Genomic DNA, 20,071 nt, shown 5'->3' with positions numbered 1-20,071 from the left:
AGAGTCAGCCCTACCATTCAGTGGCAGAACTAGTGAGTGGTGGGTCCAGGTGCAATTTTAGATTCTGAAGAGCCTTTAATTTCCTGGGCAAATGCCAGAACTACAACGCATGGATAGCTTCTCTTCTTCATCATCGTGGGTTTTTACGCCAGGGACGGTCACGAGATTGTGACGGCACTTCGCCAGTGGCAGGAGAAGGATTTCCACAAAGAGGTGGAGAGAAAAAGACTGCTGAGGGGAGGGGGCCCTTCCACCTTCTCCTCTACAGGGGTGAAGCTAGCCTTTCTGATACCAAGGCAAAGACTTATCAGTGGATAGCAGTCAGCCTTTACCTATATGACCACTATATAATACAAACAGTATCAGTGACAGCAGTGTACTGCAGACAGGATTACTGACCACCATATACAGTACTATAGAGAACATTAGTGGCTGCCTTATACTACAGACAGCATTAGTGACCTATGAATACTATAGACAACATTAGTGACCCCCCATAGACTACGCACAACATTAGTGACTGCCATATACTACACACAGCAAATATATTACAAGTCACAAAATATAATTAGTAAAATCTTTAGTAACTGGAACTGCATACCTTTTTCAGAGGCACTGCATTACGTGGACACCTCTTCCTATGATCAGCAGCAGCCAACACTCTGTCCGCCATTTATCATCAGCAGCCAATTAGCTCAGTCATGATCATCCCTGGAAATGAGCTTGGCTGCTGCAGCAGATATACATAGTGATGGGGCAGCACTTGTGTTATGTCACACGGTATGATGTGATGTCATGGCACAGCCGCACGGGTGAGGCATAACCTGTGAGGGCTTGTGAAGCCTTCTTCTGCACTGCCATTAGCAAAATAATTATACCCAGTTTTTCAAACCCAGGCAGGAGGAGGAGGAGCATTTGATTTGATTTGATAGGAAAGGCCTTAGGCCCTTTTCCTGTAGCAGAGCTATGGGCCTATTTTGATGGGGGGCCTAGAGCTGCAGCTCCATCTGCCCCATTGTTTACCCGGCTCTGTCCTGGACTCTATTTATTGTTTATTAAACTCTGTTTATAGGGCACCACAAGTATTTTGCAGCACCATACAGAGGGAGAACAATAAGATAGTATAAGGTAGAACAGAACAATACAGTGAACAGGAAAATACTGCAAAGAAATAACAAATAACACTACAACTCTCAGCACAGCTAATGATGCCCGGGAAATATTCAACGTAAGCTGTAACTTATACCCTTATCATGGCCACAACTAACAGGTTTAGAGATAGAAGTGCAAACCAACTAAATAATGGAGTTCCGAGGCAGAGTGCAAGGAGGAGGTGTGAAGTGTAGCTGGTGTGCAAGAGTTGTAGGGAGTGAGAACAGGAGAGAGGAGGCCTGCTTATAGGAGCTTACAATCTAAAAAAAAGGCGGGAGACAGACAAATGACACAGGCACATTAGCACCAGACTGTTTATCTCCATCATGGCAGGCCCATTTTTGCTACAAAGTATTTTATACAGGCGTAAAGAAGTTCTGTTAAAAATAATAATAATAATAATAATAATAATAATTAATAATGAAAACTTCTGACACTTCACTACTGTAACTGCCATTTTGGTCCTATGTTCATTACTTGACATGCCCTACATTACATACATATGCAAAGAAACTGCTTGAGGTGTGGTTGTGTTTACATTAAACAAACTGTGGTGGCTGCTGTTAACATTGGTTTCATAGCAGCACAAGTACAGTTTATCTGTTTAGTCAGCTTACCTTTTACTCAGTGATCCCAGTTCATTATCTGGATTTGCCCATTTTATTAAGGGGGGTACTCACGGAGCGATATTCTAAGCAATCTGACTAGATTGCTTAGAATTTAAGAATTATCGCTCCGTGTGTACCCCCTACAGCGATAGCGATGCGCAGCCCTATCGCTGGTGCTAGATTGGCCTACATGCAGGCCAATCTAGCGGGTCGCTCACTTCACCCGCTGGGTGAAATGAGTGGCCCCCCCGTCTCCCCCCGCACGCTCAGCACACATCGCGCTGTGCTGAGCGGGGGGAGAGATGTGTGCTGAGCGGTTCGCTCAGCACACATCTCTCCCACATTGGCCCGTCTATATGGGCCTTCAGAGCCATTTTTATCTCATAATAGATGTGGCCCTTAGGGCACATGAGCCCCTTAACAGCTTACTTAGCCCACTTATCAAATGTATAGGTTTATTAGAAATATCGTCATAATGTGAAAACCAGCATGATTGATACCTATAAAATACTTTGTATGAATTTAAAAAAAACCTGACATACATTATGTATTAATTTGCATAAAGGGTTTATTGTTTGTTATATGTATTGAATTATATTTTACTGAGACATCCATTATTTGCTTTTATAGACACCCCTGAAGAAGTAATTCGCAATGAAACGCGTTGGGTGGCTCACTACCACAATCTCAAGTGAGCTAAGTAAGCTGTTAAGGGGCTCACGTGTCCTAAGGGCGACATCAAAAGATTAGACATTTGTCTCTAATAGGTTATATGTGTATGAGAATATTTTAATTGTTTATAGCAAGTTTTAGATAAAGAATGATATTAATGAATAGGTGGATTGCAAATAATTTTAATCTGAAACTGTACTTTTGGTGAACTCAGGATTGTTTACTTGTGGAAATAACAGTCACTCCTGTCATCAGCATTAATAACTAGGTAAGAACAGATAACGCTAATGGTCAACTGGTATTTTGACCAATTAAAGAACTAGGCGCTCCCTAAAACCATGTTATATATATATATATATATATATATATATGTGTGTGTGTGTGTGTGTGTGTGTGTGTGTGTGTGTGTGTGTGTGTGTGTGTAAAAGATGCATCAGAAGGTGTTATTACGGCTGCTCAACATACTGTAGGAAGTATATAAAAAAAACACCCTGAAAAATGGAGTAGTAAAGGTTAATATTAGCTAAGCTATTCAACGGTATCAGTATGATATGCTGGCTGTCGGGATCCCAGTGGTCAGGAGGCCGATGCTGGGATCTTGACAGCCAGAATACCGGCGGCGAGTGCAGCATGTTCCCTTACAGGCTCGCTATCTCCAGGCCCGGTAGTGACCTTAGGTCGCCACAGGGTTATCTACCCCGTTGGGTGGTGACGTGGACCACCAACTGAGTGAGGATTTTGGCCAGCGGTCATAATTCTGATTGACGGTATTTCTGGCGTCGGTCTCCTGACAGCCGGGATCCCAACAACCTCAGCAAATTGAATGCCTACGTTTTTGACAGGTATGTTATGCAGCATAAGTATATATACAGTATGCTGCTATCTGCTGTTTTCTGTTGTATTTCCAAACATATTCCCAAAGTGAGGCACATTAATCATTAGGGAATTAGAGAATAATCTCAGTATACTAATAAAATCAAGTACTGTAAATATATTTTTTATATTTAAAAGTACAAAGGAAGTGTTAGTGACTTGATCATACAGTATGTGTCAAGGGCTCACTTGAAAAAAATATTTTAATTATATTTAGTACAGTAGGATAGGAATACACATGATCATGTAATGACATTTTATTGTATGCTAATTAGTACATGTAGTTGTTGATATTTCTTTTGCAGGTTGGATTCTAGGGGATACGGTCGTTAGGTCGACACAGCTTAGGTCAACAGCCATTAGGTCGACAGCTGAAGGTCGACATGCATTAGGTCAACATGGTCAATAGGTCGACATGGTCATTAGGTCAACATGTACTAGGTCGACAGGTCAAAAGGTCGACATGAGTTTTTCACTTCTTTTTTTTTATTTTTTGGATTTTTTCATACTTAACGATCCACGTGGACTACTATTGGAATGGTAACCTGTGCCGAGCGAAGTGGCAGCAGAGCAAGTTACCTTGCCCGGAGCATGGCGAGCGAAGCGAGCCATGTGAGGGGACACGGTGCACTAATTGGGATTCCCCGTCACTTTACACAGAAGACCGCCAAAAAAAGTCAAAATACCCATGTTGACTTTTTGACCTGTCGACCTAGTACATGTTGACCTAATGACCATGTCGACCTATTGTCCCTGTCGAGCTAATACGTGTCAACCTTCCATAGTCGACCTAATGACTGTCGATCTAAGTTGTTTCTAATGCATGTTTGTAAATTATACTGATGATTTTTTCCTTTGTTACTTTGTTACTTCCACAGACACCTGCCATAACATTAGTCCTGAAAAGTATCCTACTGCATTTATGTTTTCTGTGGGTTTGGGACTCCAGGTCGACACAAAAAAAGGTCGACACACATTTGGTCGACACTCTTAGGTCGACATGGAAACAGGTCGACATGAGTTATTTATGTTTTTTGGGTGTCGCTTTCTTTGTAGAGTGACCGGGAACCCCAATTAGTACACCGCGTCCCCTCACATGGCTCACTTTGCTCGCCATGCTTCGGGCAAGGTGCCTCGCTGCACTCGGCACAAGTTACCATTCCCAATCGTAGTCCACGTGGATCGTAAAGTGTGAAAAAGTTCAAAAAATAAAAAAAAATTGAAAAACTCATGTCGACCTTTTTCCATGCCGACCTTGTTCATGTCGGCCTTTTGTCCATGTTGACCTAAGGTGTGTCGACTTTTTGGTGTCGACACACGGTGTGTCGACCTTTTTGGTGTTGACTGGAGTCCGGATCCCGTTTTCTGTAGGGCTTGTAGTCTAGTAAATAGTGCACAGTTAGAACATTTGTACTTTATTGTTATTTTTAAGTATGTTTATGTTATAGTGATAAATATTATTTGTCACTATAAAAAACCATGCTTAAAATACAGTATGATTCAAAGTATCCTGATAATGACTGAGGAAAATGATTGCTGACTAGGCTGATGTAAAAATGTTCTTTTCATTGCATATTGCAGTGTGGACTGCTATCACGCGGATTGGGAGGCCTGCAACACAGTTCTGCAGAGTTGTGGGTTTTACATTAGAATGTTCTAATATTAATCTTATGATTATATACCTTTTTGTGTAATAAGTAACTGTTACGTTTCAGCAAGACCACGACAGGGTAATTTTTGAGTAAATTTCAATGCTGGAAAGAACAAAACATTTTCTACATTTTTTAAATGTTTATATTATGTTTTTACACTTCTTTCCAGGTATAATTGCTTTAAATAGCTAAACAAACTTGTATATCATGTTACACTGGAGACTGGTTTATACTCAGGCTACTCCTAAAATACTCTGTTTATGAAAGGGCTGCACTTGAGTGAAGCATACTTTAGGGTTAGCTACCAAGTTAATTTTCAGAGCTTAAATTTACAGATGCTGAAAATAGAACACTCAACATAATCTGGTCTATTGGCTACATTATTTTTAATTTTTTTATGTATGTGGTGGTCACAATTTTTTCTTATTAACCTCCAATACATTCTTCTCACAGTTTAGTCTCATAGTTGGAGACCCAATCCCAGGGGGTTATTCACTTACAATTTATATACGTACAGGAAGCAATAGCAACCAGTTACAGTAGATATGTGATTTTATGGCCGTGCCTAGACTTGTGGAAAAACCACATTGCCCAGGCTAGCCAGATGTGTTATGGGCCCTACACACTGGCAGATAACACTTAACGATATGAACGTTCTCGTTCATATTGTTCAGTGTGTAGACACCAACGATGAACAATGCACGGCCCTGCGCTCGTTCATCGTTGGTACCCCGTCACTTATGCATGCAGGCCAGAAACTTCACTCCCCCCCCCCCCGTCACTCCCCCCCCCCCCCGCCGCCGGGTCGCCCATGTGTGTAGGGCCCATAAGTGGTGCTCACTACTTTCCATGTGATTCTTTGAATTGTAATTTATTTGTTTAGTAATAATTTATTATTACTGTCCATATTGCAAAAACATTTAAATGTAAGTTAGAATAGTGTTTGGATTAATTACATGTATTTGTTGTGTACAGATAGGATGGATTTTAGTTTGGGACTAATGAGAAAGATAGTACTGGGGCGGCAGAGGATGAGATAGCATAGAAATTGTGACCTAGGGTGAGAAAAAAATGAAACTTGGGTTTGCTCACATTGTAACTTATACCAGGCCAATCAATTCTAATTGCTGAGTTGTGTCCTTCTCTGCATGGTAAGATATGTACAGTGTAGGGGAATGAAACAGTAGGAACTACAACATATAAGTAGATTATACCAGGCATTTATCGTGTGGTTGACTTTATGCTTGGAAGAGGCCCCCTTCTAGTACCGCTGTCCTGAGAGTTGTATTGCCGCCCTCTATCTATGTTTTACTTTCAGACCCGGTGATGCACTGTTCCTGGGAGGAGGTAGAAGAGTAAATCCCAGCTGGATCCTGATCCCTCCTTGGTAGGCTGGACTCTTTGCCTACCCCCTACCTCCGGTGCTAAAGTTTCAATACAAATGCAGTAGGTAATCCCGGAAGTGTAGTAATAGCTATCACTATCAGAATATTATCAGGTGAGCTGCCCCACATGGAGTTTTGGATATATTGCTTGAAAGTAGCATCTTTTAGTGACATACAGTAATAGCAGCAGTGATAAGAGGAGTTATTTAATGGGACAATATTGTTGATTAAAATAAATGTCTGTTTTGTGTATATTTTTTAGTGTTAGCTAAAATATAATAAGTTATTTAACAAATGCCTAAAATCCCGCGTTCCTGAGAATTCGTAATTTAATATTTCAACTGTGACATTAATTATCTTACAGATCTCTGATAAATAGGGCCTGTTTCAGGTGTGGTTGGAGTTTTATATAGAAACGGCAGCAATAGCACTAATATGGTAATGCAGTAGCAGGCGTTGCAGCTCCTGCATGCATTACAGACCCGTGCTGCATCCTAGGATGCAGTATTGCATCATCTATCGGCCGGCTGCGTGACCCATACTTTTTTATTATTTTGAAATTACAGTTTAGGCAATCACTTTCCACTTTAATAACAGTGTTGCTATTGTAGTTTTTACATCTGCATATTAACAGGCTAAGTTGAGCAATTCAACTTGCTGTACACTTATGTTCTTTCTTTACTCAATTTTTGCACACTGCTGAATATTCTCAAGTTCTCAACACTATTGCGTGTATAATAGATTGTTAGAATAAAACGCCATTCCACGTGTGTATTACTGCCGCTTCAGTTACTGAAGATAGTTTACAGTCAATATTCAATCAAGGCTTTGTATATATTGGAAAATCGTGATAGATAGATAGATAGATAGATAGATAGATAGATAGATAGATAGATAGATAGATAGATAGATAGATAGATAGATAGATAGATAGAATGGTTTTGAGATATCGCTATGAGCAAAATGGAAACTTATTACATACTTTACTTTATTCCAAAATTCAATAATCTCACGCACAATTACATTACAGAGGACAGTTTATGTATATCTGATGGGAATTTGACTAACAGCCAGGCTTTGAGGAGAGAAACAGATTAGTGTTTCGCTGAAAGCTAATCATTTATGCTTATTATATATTTACTTTATAACATTGAACATAATTTATTTTTTTTGTAAATCAACTTGCAGAAACATTTTTTGCCATTACATGAACCAAATAGTAGAAATCAAAGACATTTCTTCCAAATTTGGTGATGCTGAGTTAGTCAGATTAAGTTTTTACAGTCCTGCAAGTATTTGCTTTTGAAGCATTTGAGGTGTCTCAGAATTCCTTGTCACCATTTGCCTTTTTTACGGTACAGGGAACAAAGGTTATTGCATGTTCTTTATTCGTCTTGTACAGAGACAAGGGAAATGGAATATCGAAAAAGGCTCTCATGTCAGAAATTAAATCAGGATCTGTGAGCAGTTTATGTTCAAGGCCACCCATTGCTGTACCTCTTGGTTGTAACTTGTACGTATGAAAAGTTACTCCAAACATTTTATATGTTCAGTATTATAGACTATATGATCAAAGAGAATAGCGGCAGTTTGTAAATAACTCCACATTGTTAATGAGTCTTAATGCTAGTATACACATTGAAGTGGGGTTAATTGTTTTCAAGTGATTGCAAATGTTCTGGTCTTGAAACCATTTACATTTTAGAACATGATATAAACTCATGAAGAATTTTCTAACTTTTAAAACTGAATCACTCTATGGTAAACAGAGTTTGATGTCTCTGGTACATCTAATAAGACTGTAGACAGGTAGAGTTAATGTCCTCTTCCTCACATGTGTCAAATTATGTTCCATTAGACTGTGGAAATTATAATCAAAAGGGAATCCCTATAACCAATATCTATATTACATGTAGCTGAAATATAGCTGTGCCTGCTCAGATTTTGACAATGCCAACATTTTCAGTTTTGTTCCCCTGAATGCTGACACAAGACTAATGGGAAGCAGATGTTTAAACAGCTCTACCTAGTATTTAAAAGCTCTGGAGGCTGCATTCCTGCTTGATTATGCAAGGAAATAAGAAAGTGGATAAGGAAATGAGAGGCAGAACTGCTCCTATATGCAGATCTGATTATCCAGGGTTGCTTTACGGCTGATACAATGGTCTAAAAGTTTTTCTTAAATGAATCCACATATGTTCATAATTAGTTTCATGACTTATTGACTAAAAAATGTTTTTCTCCCCTTGGAAAAAAATTGTAATCTATACCTCAGTGTAATTGTCTCTATCACAGTCTGTCACATATAATGATCTTCAAGCTATAAAATAGCTATGTCAGCAGCATATGGGATGTAGTTATGTGACCGGGGTCACAATACCTCCCCATACATCCTGCCCTCTGAGAATCCTAACAGTCGGCGTGTTGACTAGCAGGGACTAATCCCATGTCCACGACACCCATAGAGTGAGAACAGAACCTGTCAGCCCGCTAAGGGCTTGTTGCACTCGCTCCCCTCCCCCCCCTCCCACCCAGCCGGCATCTCCTGACCACCGGTCACACATACCCAACTCCAGCATACATGCAGAAACACATAGCTTATATATTTATGACTGTATGTGCGTGCGTGCTATCATACTAGTTTAGCTGATAAGACAGCATCACATGTAACGTATAGACTCCAAAGGAAAATTCACCTAGGTTGGTTTTGTTGGCTAAGAAATAGCTTATAGACTATGCAGGTCTCCGACATAGCAGTGCCCTTGTTTTATTCACCAAACACTGCAGACATTCTTATTTTTCCTGTAATTGCTTTGACATATATTATACTTTCTATGATCCAATATAATTGTTCAAAGGAAATATAATAACAATAATGTTGTTATCATTGTGTTAAGTGTCATTTGTAATTTTGCCTTCTAGAAAAAGTCACTCTCGAAGAATTAACAGGATGCTTTCAAATGAATCTTTACACACCCCTGTGTTCAATCGTTCTGTCTCAGAAACATCCAATTCATCAATGGAGGATTTCTGGTGTGAACTCAAAAACATCAAAGAGAGCAGGGAGAATGGGTCAGATGACAGCCTGTTAGTGGATATGAAGCCAGTGGATGGTAAGTGCCAAAGGGTGTCAATGTATTGTCAGCAGAGTCATTATAGGATTATATATTGTAGTCATGTGGATGTGTCATGAGATTATTTTGATAATAAAGAATAATGTGTGTGGCTTGAGAATTGCAGAAGTATTTAAAAAAATATTTTTTTTTGCACTGGGAATGTCTATAATGAGAGTGACATATAAGCCCCTTAATACAATATTCTCATTGATATCTGTAATTTCTGTTCCAAGTTGTGCTAAATCAGATAAACCAGCAATTGATACTCTTGTTGTGCCCATTGCTAGTTGGTGTTCTCAGTTAGATGCATTGGTCACAAAAAAACTGAAACATACAGTATGTGTCACAGGAGTCAGTGTGGAGGAATCATGGTATGACATAAGGTGATAAATGGTAATGTAGGCAATATATCCACATGGATAATATCTACATTCATAATGGTGACACCAGACTGTCAACAGTTATGATGTCATCATGGTTAATGTGCCGACATAAATGTTGACACCTTGAAAATATTGACATGTACAGAATGCTGACATATTAAATATCGACATTGTCAAATAACATCAGGAATAAGGTTAGTTACAGTGTAGGGTAAGTATTCAGGGTTAGGTTTAGGTGTTAGGGTTATAATACATAGTATTGACAGTCTGACCATGTGGACATTTCATCAGTCCCAACATCCTGAATGCTGACGTTATAAACACATCGATGTTGTGAACACATCGACATGTTCAATGTCGACATAATGACCTTCTTGACAGTTTCAGGTCGAAATTATTAATGTCGACATGATGAATGTTAACATAGTATACCGTATCCAATAAATATGGTACATTAAATGTATTAATTGCAAAATGAAGTTGATGTTATTATGTACAAGAAAGATACAGTAAGTAAGATTGTTATGTCACAATGCACTTCTATATGTTTGCAGTTTTGTAATATATAATGCCGGGCATACACAGACAGATCCATTGGCGCTTCTATAATGGGTGCAATGTGTGCAGTGCACACGGGCCCCTGGGTCCAAGTGGGCCCATACCGTACACACTGTACCCATATTAATACTTACCTCTTTGGAAACCAGCATTGGGCGCTGCAGCTGTGGCAAAATCTCATCCAAAATGGCTGCTATGCATGCACTGTAGTAAAATTGGTCTCTGGAACATGGCTGGCACCATGTTTCCGGAGACCTTTGTATGTGCAGTAGACTTCTGCACAATGCCGGAGACTAATGCACCATGCAGAGGAAGAGGCAGGACAGTCTCTTCTCTGTATGCTGAATTTCAAAGTCATCATCAGGGCACAGAGGTGGACGCTATTTCATTGCTGATGCGTCTTTATCCACAGCGGTACTGAAAATAAAGTATATGCTAATTCTGCAGCCGATTAAATTGGTACAGAGACACCTACTGACTGCGTCTCTAATCTGCGTAGCATTGGTCGCCTCATTGAACATCTGAGTAACCCTGTGGCTGCTCAAAATGTCCGTTAGAACTAAGCCACTGGAGTCATTGCAACTGCAGCAACATGCCCGCATCTGGGTAACCACCTCCTGTAACCTCCCATTAACGGCCACTGACTGTCAGTCTCTCTGCATGCAAACTCTCAATGCGACCGCCATTGGTGAACAATTGCGATGCATGTGCAGTAAAAAAGAACATCAACCAAATGCGTAAACATCAGCAAGTGTTTCCTTAAGTTTCCTTTGAACCTACCGCCTTCCAATTTCAGCATGTGTCCTCAAGTTCTAATACTTATCTTCCTTTACAGAATGTCTCCCTCCTGTATCTTGTTAAAACCTTTTGATATATTTGAAAGATTCTATCATGTCCCCCCTTTCCCTTCTCTGCTCCAAACTGTGCGTATTGTGATCTTTTAGTCTTTCCTGGTAAGTTTTGTGATGTAGGCCATGCACCATTTTAGTTACCCTGCTTTGTACAGTCTCTAATGTATTTATATACTTCTGAAGATATGGGGGTAAATTTACTAAGATGGGTGTTCTATTTAAGATGGGATGTTGCCCATAGCAACCAATGAGATTCCAGATATTATCTTCTAGAAGGTGCTAGATAAATGAGAAGGAGAATCTGATCTAAAATCCCATTTTAAATAGAACTTCCATCTTAGTAAATATACCCCATGGTCTCTAGAACTGAACACAGTATTCTAGATGAGGCCGTACCAATGACTTACACAGTGGCATTATTACTACTTTCTTACTGCTGCTGATTCCTCTCCCTATGCAACCAAGCATCTGACTAGCCTTCCTCATTGCTTTGTTACATTGCCTACCTGCCTTAACGTCTCCTGGAATAGGGACTCCTACAGTAAATCTATTTCCTAATCAGTCATTTCCTTTATAGTGCCGTTAATACTATATTTACTGTAAGCTTTGGGTTTTTGAGACCCAAGTGCATGATTTAGCATTTTTTTGGCAGTAAACTATAGTTGCCACATCCTTAACCATTCCTCTAGTCTACATAAATCTTCAATCAATTTTGTCACCCCCCCCTCCCCCGTGTGTCTACCCTATTGCAAACTTTTGTGCCATCTGCAAAAAGGCATATTTTCCCTTCAATACCATTTGCAATGTCCCTAACAAAGATATTAAAAAACTCTGGTTTAAGTAGATCACTGGGGTACGCTACTTGTAACCTTTCCCGCCTGAGACTATACTCCATTTACTACAACCCTCTATTTCCTATCCTGCCTATCATTATCAGGTTAATTTTTGGGGATCTTTGTACGTATAGACAGAAGGAGTAAGTGAGCGAGTGAGTGGTCATTGCTTTTTACCAGTATAAGCTGTATTCAAATTTGCTATTTTGACCTCTACTTGGTAATGGAGGAGGCAGCTTCAGGATATGCAGGGCATACATTAAAGATACTACTACTACTACTACTACTACTACTACTACTATTATTATTACTACTACTACTACTACTACTACTACTACTACTACTACTACTACTACTACTACCATTACAACTACTACTGCTACTAAAGTACTACTACTACAACTACTACCACTACCACTAATAATAGGGCATCTACTTACACATTTCCCAAGGCCACCAGTCTAATGACACGTTTGTTTTACAGAGGGAGAGATGGAGGCTGAATGGCTACAAGAAGTGGGCTTGTCCACACTCATCTCTGGCACTCAGGAACATGATGGCCAGGCCTTGTTGTCCACACTGACACGAACTCAAGCAGCTGCTGTACAAAAAAGATACAATACTTATACTCAGACCATGAGGAAAAAGAACAAACATTCAGTGAGAGATGTACGAGACATCTTTGGAATAAATGAGTCTACAGTAAGTATGAAAGGATTATTAAAAGCAAGTAACATAAATGAATTATAGAGTTCGGGCCTCTCATAATACAATACAGTTAAAAATAGTTAATAGAAATGAACAACAAAACAATGTACTGCAGATGTTACATCAAAGTGTAAGACAGTCATTTGCCTGTAAATTATAAATGTATATGTATTAGCAGAATAAGATGTTGGCCCCATTGTGTGGGACTTACATTCACTATAGTGTGGCAGGCTCCTAATCATTTGGAGAGTTCTGGATCTTTTATATATTCATGGTAGACTTGTGATGTTAATCTCCTTCATTTACCATTTGCGGTTTATATATGGTTCCAAGAATGTATTCATATTTGTTAAGTAATAAATGAGTTATTGATGCAATATCTACTGTATGCCAGAGCTTGTATGTATTCTTTGGGTGCTAATGTTTTTATTTTGTAATGTGCTTATGTAATACATATTGTTTGTAAATGGGGGTTTCATTGGTCACAGTGAAATCTAACATTTCCTTTAGTGCATCTTCTTGTTTCAGCTTCTCCAATTTTTCTGTGGTGTTAACATGTTTTTCCCATTTCAAAAACTGCTTCAAGGAGGTGTGATATTTTAATATCTTTATTTGATGTTATTAATTGCATGTATGCCACAACTTTAGTTGTCCGTTGCTTTGTGTTATCTTATTGAACTGAATCAACATGAACCATGTATTCATCAAACAGTTTTAAAATACACATATATAATTAGATTTACAAACTGCTATGTGAATCTAAGATTTTGCTACACAATATGTTTGCTTACTGCACAGTACAGTTGAAACTGTCTTACTGTCTTAGTATCTGGCACTGGGGCATATCTGACACTGGGTGGACGTGTATCTGGCACTGGGGGCATATCTGGCACTAGGGGGACATGTGTATCTGGCACTGGGGGCATTTCTGTATCTGGCACTGGGGGCATATCTGGCACTGTGGGTGCATTTCTGTATCTGGCACTGGGGTGCAATGTATATCTGACACAGTGGGGGCATTTGTGTATCTGGCACTGTTGGGCAATGTGTATCTGGCACTGAAGCAATGTGTATCTGGCACTCTGGGGGCATTTGTATATCTGGCACTGTGGGGCAATGTGTATCTGGCACTGTGGGGCAATGTACATCTGGCACTGTGGGGCAATGTGTATCTGGCACTGTGAAGCAATGTGTATCTGGTACTCTGGGGGCATTTGTGTATCTGGCACAGTGAAGCAATGTATATCTGGCACTGTGGGGCAATGTATATCTGGAACTGTGGGGCAATGTATATCTGGCACTGTGAAGCAATGTGTATCTGGCACTGTGGGGCAATGTACATCTGGCACTGTGGGGCAATGTGTATCTGGCACTGTGAAGCAATGTGTATCTGGTACTCTGGGGGCATTTGTGTATCTGGCACAGTGAAGCAATGTATATCTGGCACTGTGGGGCAATGTATATCTGGAACTGTGGGGCAATGTATATCTGGCACTGTGAAGCAATGTGTATCTGGCACCGTGGGGCAATGTATATCTGGCACTGTGGGGCAATGTATATCTGGCACTGTGAAGCAATGTGTATCTGGCACTGTGAAGCAATGTGTATCTGGCACCGTGGGGCAATGTATATCTGGCACTGGGGGGCAATGTATATCTGACACAGTGGGGGCATTTGTGTATCTGGCACTGTGGGGCAATGTGTATCTGGCACTGAAGCAATGTGTATCTGGCACTCTGGGGGCATTTGTGTATCTGGCACAGTGAAGCAATGTATATCTGGCACTGTGGGGCAATGTATATCTGGCACTGTGGGGCAATGTACATCTGGCACTGTGGGGCAATGTGTATCTGGCACTGTGAAGCAATGTGTATCTGGCACTCAGGGGGCATTTGTGTATCTGGCACAGTGAAGCAATGTATATCTGGCACTGTGGGTCAATGTATATCTGGAACTGTGGGGCAATGTATATCTGGCACTGTGGGGCAACTTGTATCTGGCACTATTGGGGTCATATGTGTATCTGCCCCTCCCCCCATATGTGTATCACGCCCCCATTTTCATTGGCCACGGCCTATGTGGCATTTGGCCACACCCATTTTTTTTAGCGCGCGTGCCTTTTGCGCTCGCACACAGTACCCGTAAGACATTTTTTCTACTTGCACCACTGGTGATTCCCCATAGATTTACATTGGTGAGTAATATATGAAATAATCTAATGACCCTGTATGAACAAAACAGGAGTATCAAAGATGGATACAACATTATGAATGAGTTTATACAGTGAGCTTGGAAGTTTTCATATATTATGATTGTGTAAATATCACTTATTTCTATGCACACATGATTATATTCATAGGATACATTGTATGAAATCCTGTGTTGTGGCACTATGTTGTTATAGTGTAAACAATTTTGGGGAATGGATGCTGAATGAGCTATACTATTTCTGAATAGTGCTGCTGCAGCTCGTATACACAAATATAGGTTAGTGGTATAATATGGCAATTCCTATATCGGACATTCAGTTCGCTGCATAAATGCAGCTGATACTAGTATGCAGGATCAGTTCTGTATTATAAGGTGTGTCATACTGCCCTTACAAAGGCGGAGACAAAGTGCGCAAAATCATTCAGTGAGTTTATACATTTCAACTGAATAATGCTAGAAAATGCATTGGTAGCGCCCACACACAGCATAGAAGTCAGCGGTCGCTTCGCAGTGTCCGCGTCTTCAGGGCCCTAAAAATAAGTGATATTTACACAATTATAATATATGAAAACTTCCAAGCTCACTGTATAAACTCATTCATAGTGTTATATCCATATTTGACACTCCTGTTTTGTTCAAACAGGTTCATTAGATATTACATGTATTACTCACCAGTGTGAGAGATGTATCCTCTATGGTGAATCACTTTGCATTGTGATTGGTAAATTAGCACCACTACCTGATTTAGGAGTGGAATCTCAATATTTTAAGGTGGAGAATGGAATAAATTATGATAAGATGCAACAACATCTGAGTTTATTGACACAATCTATACTGTACATTTTATATCACAGTTTTCCTGCTTTCTCTCTTCCTTCTTTTCATTTTGCAGTTTTTAAACAATTTTTTTAAAAATCAATAAAAGTAAATTTTTATATTTTTTTTTCTTTTTCTGTTATATACAGCGTTACGAATGCTGGTGAATACTGCTAAACAGCTGTACAGTTCTATATAAACAGCATAAAATAACAATATTACATAAACTAATAGTATCAAACCGATGGTTATTATCGCACTATCCAATTAGGTCATTGACCGTGTGTAATTGGATACCCCCCATGGGGTATAAAATATCTAAAATATACATTTATTCTGTATTTAAAACATAATTCAAATAAACTAAGACAATGGCATTGCTTTCTTTTTAAAATTTCTACTGAAAGTGACCAAACACTGGATCTTTAAAATATTATTGATATTATAATATACACTATAAGATTTAACTTTCTTTGCTTTGCAGTATTTTGTAGTACCATATTAAATCTCCAAATAGCCATGCTTTTCCTAGTAAAGGTTTATACTGTTCTCTTCTGCTCACAAAATAACTCGCTTCAGACTTGTAAAATAAGATCCAATTTCTTGTGGTTTAAATAGTTGTAGAACTATAAATTATCAGTCTTGTATTTTGCATTTAAGCTTGTTGTAAAGTAGTATACTACAAGTCTTGTTTCCTGTAATTCTCCGCTCATTGTGTCATTTTCATTAACTTGTTATGATATAGCAGTTCCGCTTCTTGTAATAATGCTGCTGTTATGTTTCCAAAAAACGTTTGTTCCTCAAAGTTGTACAGTGAAGTCACCAATATTGCCATGTGTTTTCATGCAAAGATGAGGTTGAAGATGGTTACTATGTGGTCTATTCAATTACTGTTGGATTTTTTAAAAAGTAGGAAAAACTTCACTTTCCGACTTTTTTAGGTCGAATTTGGATTCGACTTATTTAATTATAGTGCCATTTTTCCGACTTTTTAAAAAATCTGACTTGTCAGAAAACACGTGGATTGGCAGATTAGCCGCGGATCCACGTGTTTTGTCGGATTTGCGGGCGATTCTGACAGTTTTTTGGCCCGTTTTCGACACTGTCAATCCAACTTTAAAAAAAGTCGGATCAGCATTGTCGAAAACGGACAAAACGCGTAGGAAATGCCCGCTAATTGAATACAGACCTGTCGGATCCTCTCCGTCAGAGAGGATCCAACAGGCATTGAATAGACCCCTATGAGACAATTTGACATGGAAACGTGCTAGCATTGATATTAGTTGCACTGGCATTAAATGGACTCATGGTCTGATTCAGATGTGGTCACTTAATGCAATTGCAACTGCTATTTTTTTACACAGCGGCCATGCAAAAATATGCTAATGTTACAGCCACCTGGAAATGTATTGGCACGCCAACCGGCGGCATCGCAGATCCATGCAACATGTAGCGGTCACAGAGCCTTTCATAATCCACCATCTGAGTTACCTTGTAGACTGGCTGTGGGAACTGAGAGGCTGGTGACATGCTTTCTGCATACGTGGTCGCAGATGTAGGCAGATACATGCCCTCTTACTGAAGTTTTAACATTTTGATTTTACAGAGGTAATTATATTGTTTTGGTAATAATAATTAAAAAAACAGTCAAAGTTTTATCTTGTATGTAGGTTGTTTGGTACTACTACCAGGCCCTACTAAGGGGAAGGGGGGCTAGATGGGCCTCAAATTTTTCCTTACTGTTTTTTGCGTTCCAACTTTTTTTATATATATTTATCCATTTGCTAATTTGATCTTTTCCAAGTAATACAAGTTAAAACCTAGCACCTTGTAGTATCTATGAAGATAGTTTATGTGCATTAGCTAGATGAGGTAGTGTACCTTTAAGAATCTGGCTGCACAGATGAAACATGTGATCAGAAAGTAGAAGGAAGTAGGAAGTAGAAGGAGAGTAAGGAGAAGGAGAGCAGCATGTGGAGTTTATGTCTATCTGTAACCATGCAAGCACTACTTACCAATAAGAAATAAAATACATAATCTTCATACTGCATGATTCATTGAAGTAAAGAGATGTACATCAGGACATAACAACTGGCGACGAGGATAAACTTTTAACTACTTACACTCAGCTACTGTACATTTCTCTTAGTCACCATGGCTGACATGTTAGCATTAATCCCTCAATTTCTGCATACTGATGCCCCTCATGCAGAAGAGTTATGGAGAAAATGGCTTGCCCAGTTTGATCACTATATTGAAGCTATGGGGTTTACTTCTGATAACAAAAAGAAAAGCATGCTTCTTCTCAGTTCTGGCTCCAAGATTTATGAACTGTATGATACTTTGCCAGAGGCAAACACCAGGGATTATAACAAATGCAGGAACTCTCTGACTGCCTATTTTGCCCCAAAATGCAGCCTGTCACATTCAAAATACCTATTCAGGACAGCTATGCAACTGCAAACTGAATCTGTTGATGCATACATTACTAGATTACGGATTCTTGCCAAAACTTGTCAGTTCCATGATGTAGAGGATGAAATTAAGCAGCAGCTAATCGCATTCGGCACATGTGGAAAGTTGCGCAGACATGCTCTTAAATCTGAAATGACGCTGACTGAGCTGCAGCAATATGCTAGAAGTCTAGAACTTTCAGAGACACATGCTAAAGACATGGAGAGGGGCATGACACACTGACACAAGTACCATTCCGGAGACAGGGAAATCTAGATCATGTTACAGGTGTGGACGCTCCTATCCACATTCAGGAGACTGTCCTGCCACAGGTAAAATTTGCACTGCATGTGGCAAAATGAATCACTTTTCCTCTGTTTGTAAATCTAAGGAAATCAAGTCTACACCTAGACAATCTTCACAGCAGTTTAAATCCAGGGGAAAGACAGTGCGTTGTGTGGATCAACAGTGGAACTGCCTGCAGAATCATCTGACAGTGATGACAAGTCAGAAAGATTTATCTACATGATTCATCAAGTTGGAAAACACAAGGTCAGTCCAAAAACTGCCATTACTCTAGAACACACTTCTGTTGACTTTCTCATAGATTCCAGTGCTTCTGTAAATATAATGGATGCTACCAGTTTCAAGAAGCTGCATGGCAGAGTAATTTTGAATCCAACATCTGTGAAAATATTCACCTATGGTAATAAACGACCTCTTCCACTAAAGGGTTCTTTTGACATAATTAATGAAAAAATGACAAAAGCTGTATTTTATGTCACTAAGTATGCAAGAGGTAAACTTTTGGGATTGGATACTGGATCAGAGTTGGGTCTTATACAAATTGTGGCACACACTCATGATTCTGCTCATGTCTTACATGACCCTCCCAATCTCACTCCTGTCCTACAAGACCCAAAACCACTACGAAGTGATGTGGATGTTTTCCTACGGGAGTATGATCATCTTTTTCATGGCATTGGAAAACTTAAAAACTATCAAATTCATCTTCACATTGATCACTCAGTTATCCCAATTGCTCAAGAACATCGGCGTATTCCTATCAACATAAGGAAGCAAGTGGAAGAAGAAATTCAGGCCCTTGAAGACTTAGATATAATTGAAAAGGTATCTGGTCCGACACCATGGGTATTGTGGTAGTTCCCAAACCAGGTCAACCAAATGCAGTGAGAATATGTGTTGATATGCGTCGTCCTAATATTGCCATTAAAAGAGAGCGGAATATTACTCCTACTATGGATGATATCATACATCGAATCACAGGTGCAAGTTTCTTTTCAAAATTGGATTTAAATAAAGGTTATCATCAACTGGAACTTGATGAAGAGTCACGGCAAATAACATTCTCAACTCATGTTGGGTTACGACGATACAAACAGCTATCATTTGGAATCGTATCTTCAGCAGAGGTGTTTCAAAATGCTATCCATCAGGTTATACAGTCCGTTCCAAATGCCATCAATTACAGTGATGATATCCTGGTTTTTGGAGCAACACGCCAGGAACATGATGTAGCTCTGCGTCAAGTGTTGCAGTGTCTTCAAGCCAAAAACTTAACACTGAATAAAGATAAATGCGTCTTTCTTCAACAGAAGCTCAAATATTTTGGGCATATCTTTTCTCAAGATGGAGTTGGTCCTGATCCACAAAAGTCCAGGCTATCACAAATATGTCCAAACCTGCTAATGCTGGTGAGGTCAAGTCGTTTCTTGGGATGACTAACTATTTCTCCCAATTCATTCCAAATTATGCTACTCTGACTGCCCCACTTAGGG

General features: G+C 39.5%; 1 protein-coding gene across 4 annotated transcripts in view; it reads left to right on the top strand.

Annotated features, from left to right (window-relative positions):
- Nucleotides 1–20,071, top strand: part of ARHGAP28 (Rho GTPase activating protein 28) — a 320,532-nt gene that overhangs the window by 215,144 nt on the left and 85,317 nt on the right. For all 4 annotated transcript variants that reach the window (XM_063923510.1, XM_063923509.1, XM_063923512.1 and 1 more), the window contains exons 2-3: nt 9,265–9,455; nt 12,568–12,785. In XM_063923510.1, coding sequence (XP_063779580.1) covers nt 9,265–9,455; nt 12,568–12,785 — 409 coding nt within the window. The remainder of the gene's footprint in view (nt 1–9,264; nt 9,456–12,567; nt 12,786–20,071) is intronic.

Source organism: Pseudophryne corroboree, chromosome 5, assembly GCF_028390025.1.
Source record: "Pseudophryne corroboree isolate aPseCor3 chromosome 5, aPseCor3.hap2, whole genome shotgun sequence".
Classification (NCBI taxonomy): Eukaryota; Metazoa; Chordata; class Amphibia; order Anura; family Myobatrachidae; genus Pseudophryne; species Pseudophryne corroboree.
This window is presented reverse-complemented; position numbering and strand designations above follow the sequence as displayed.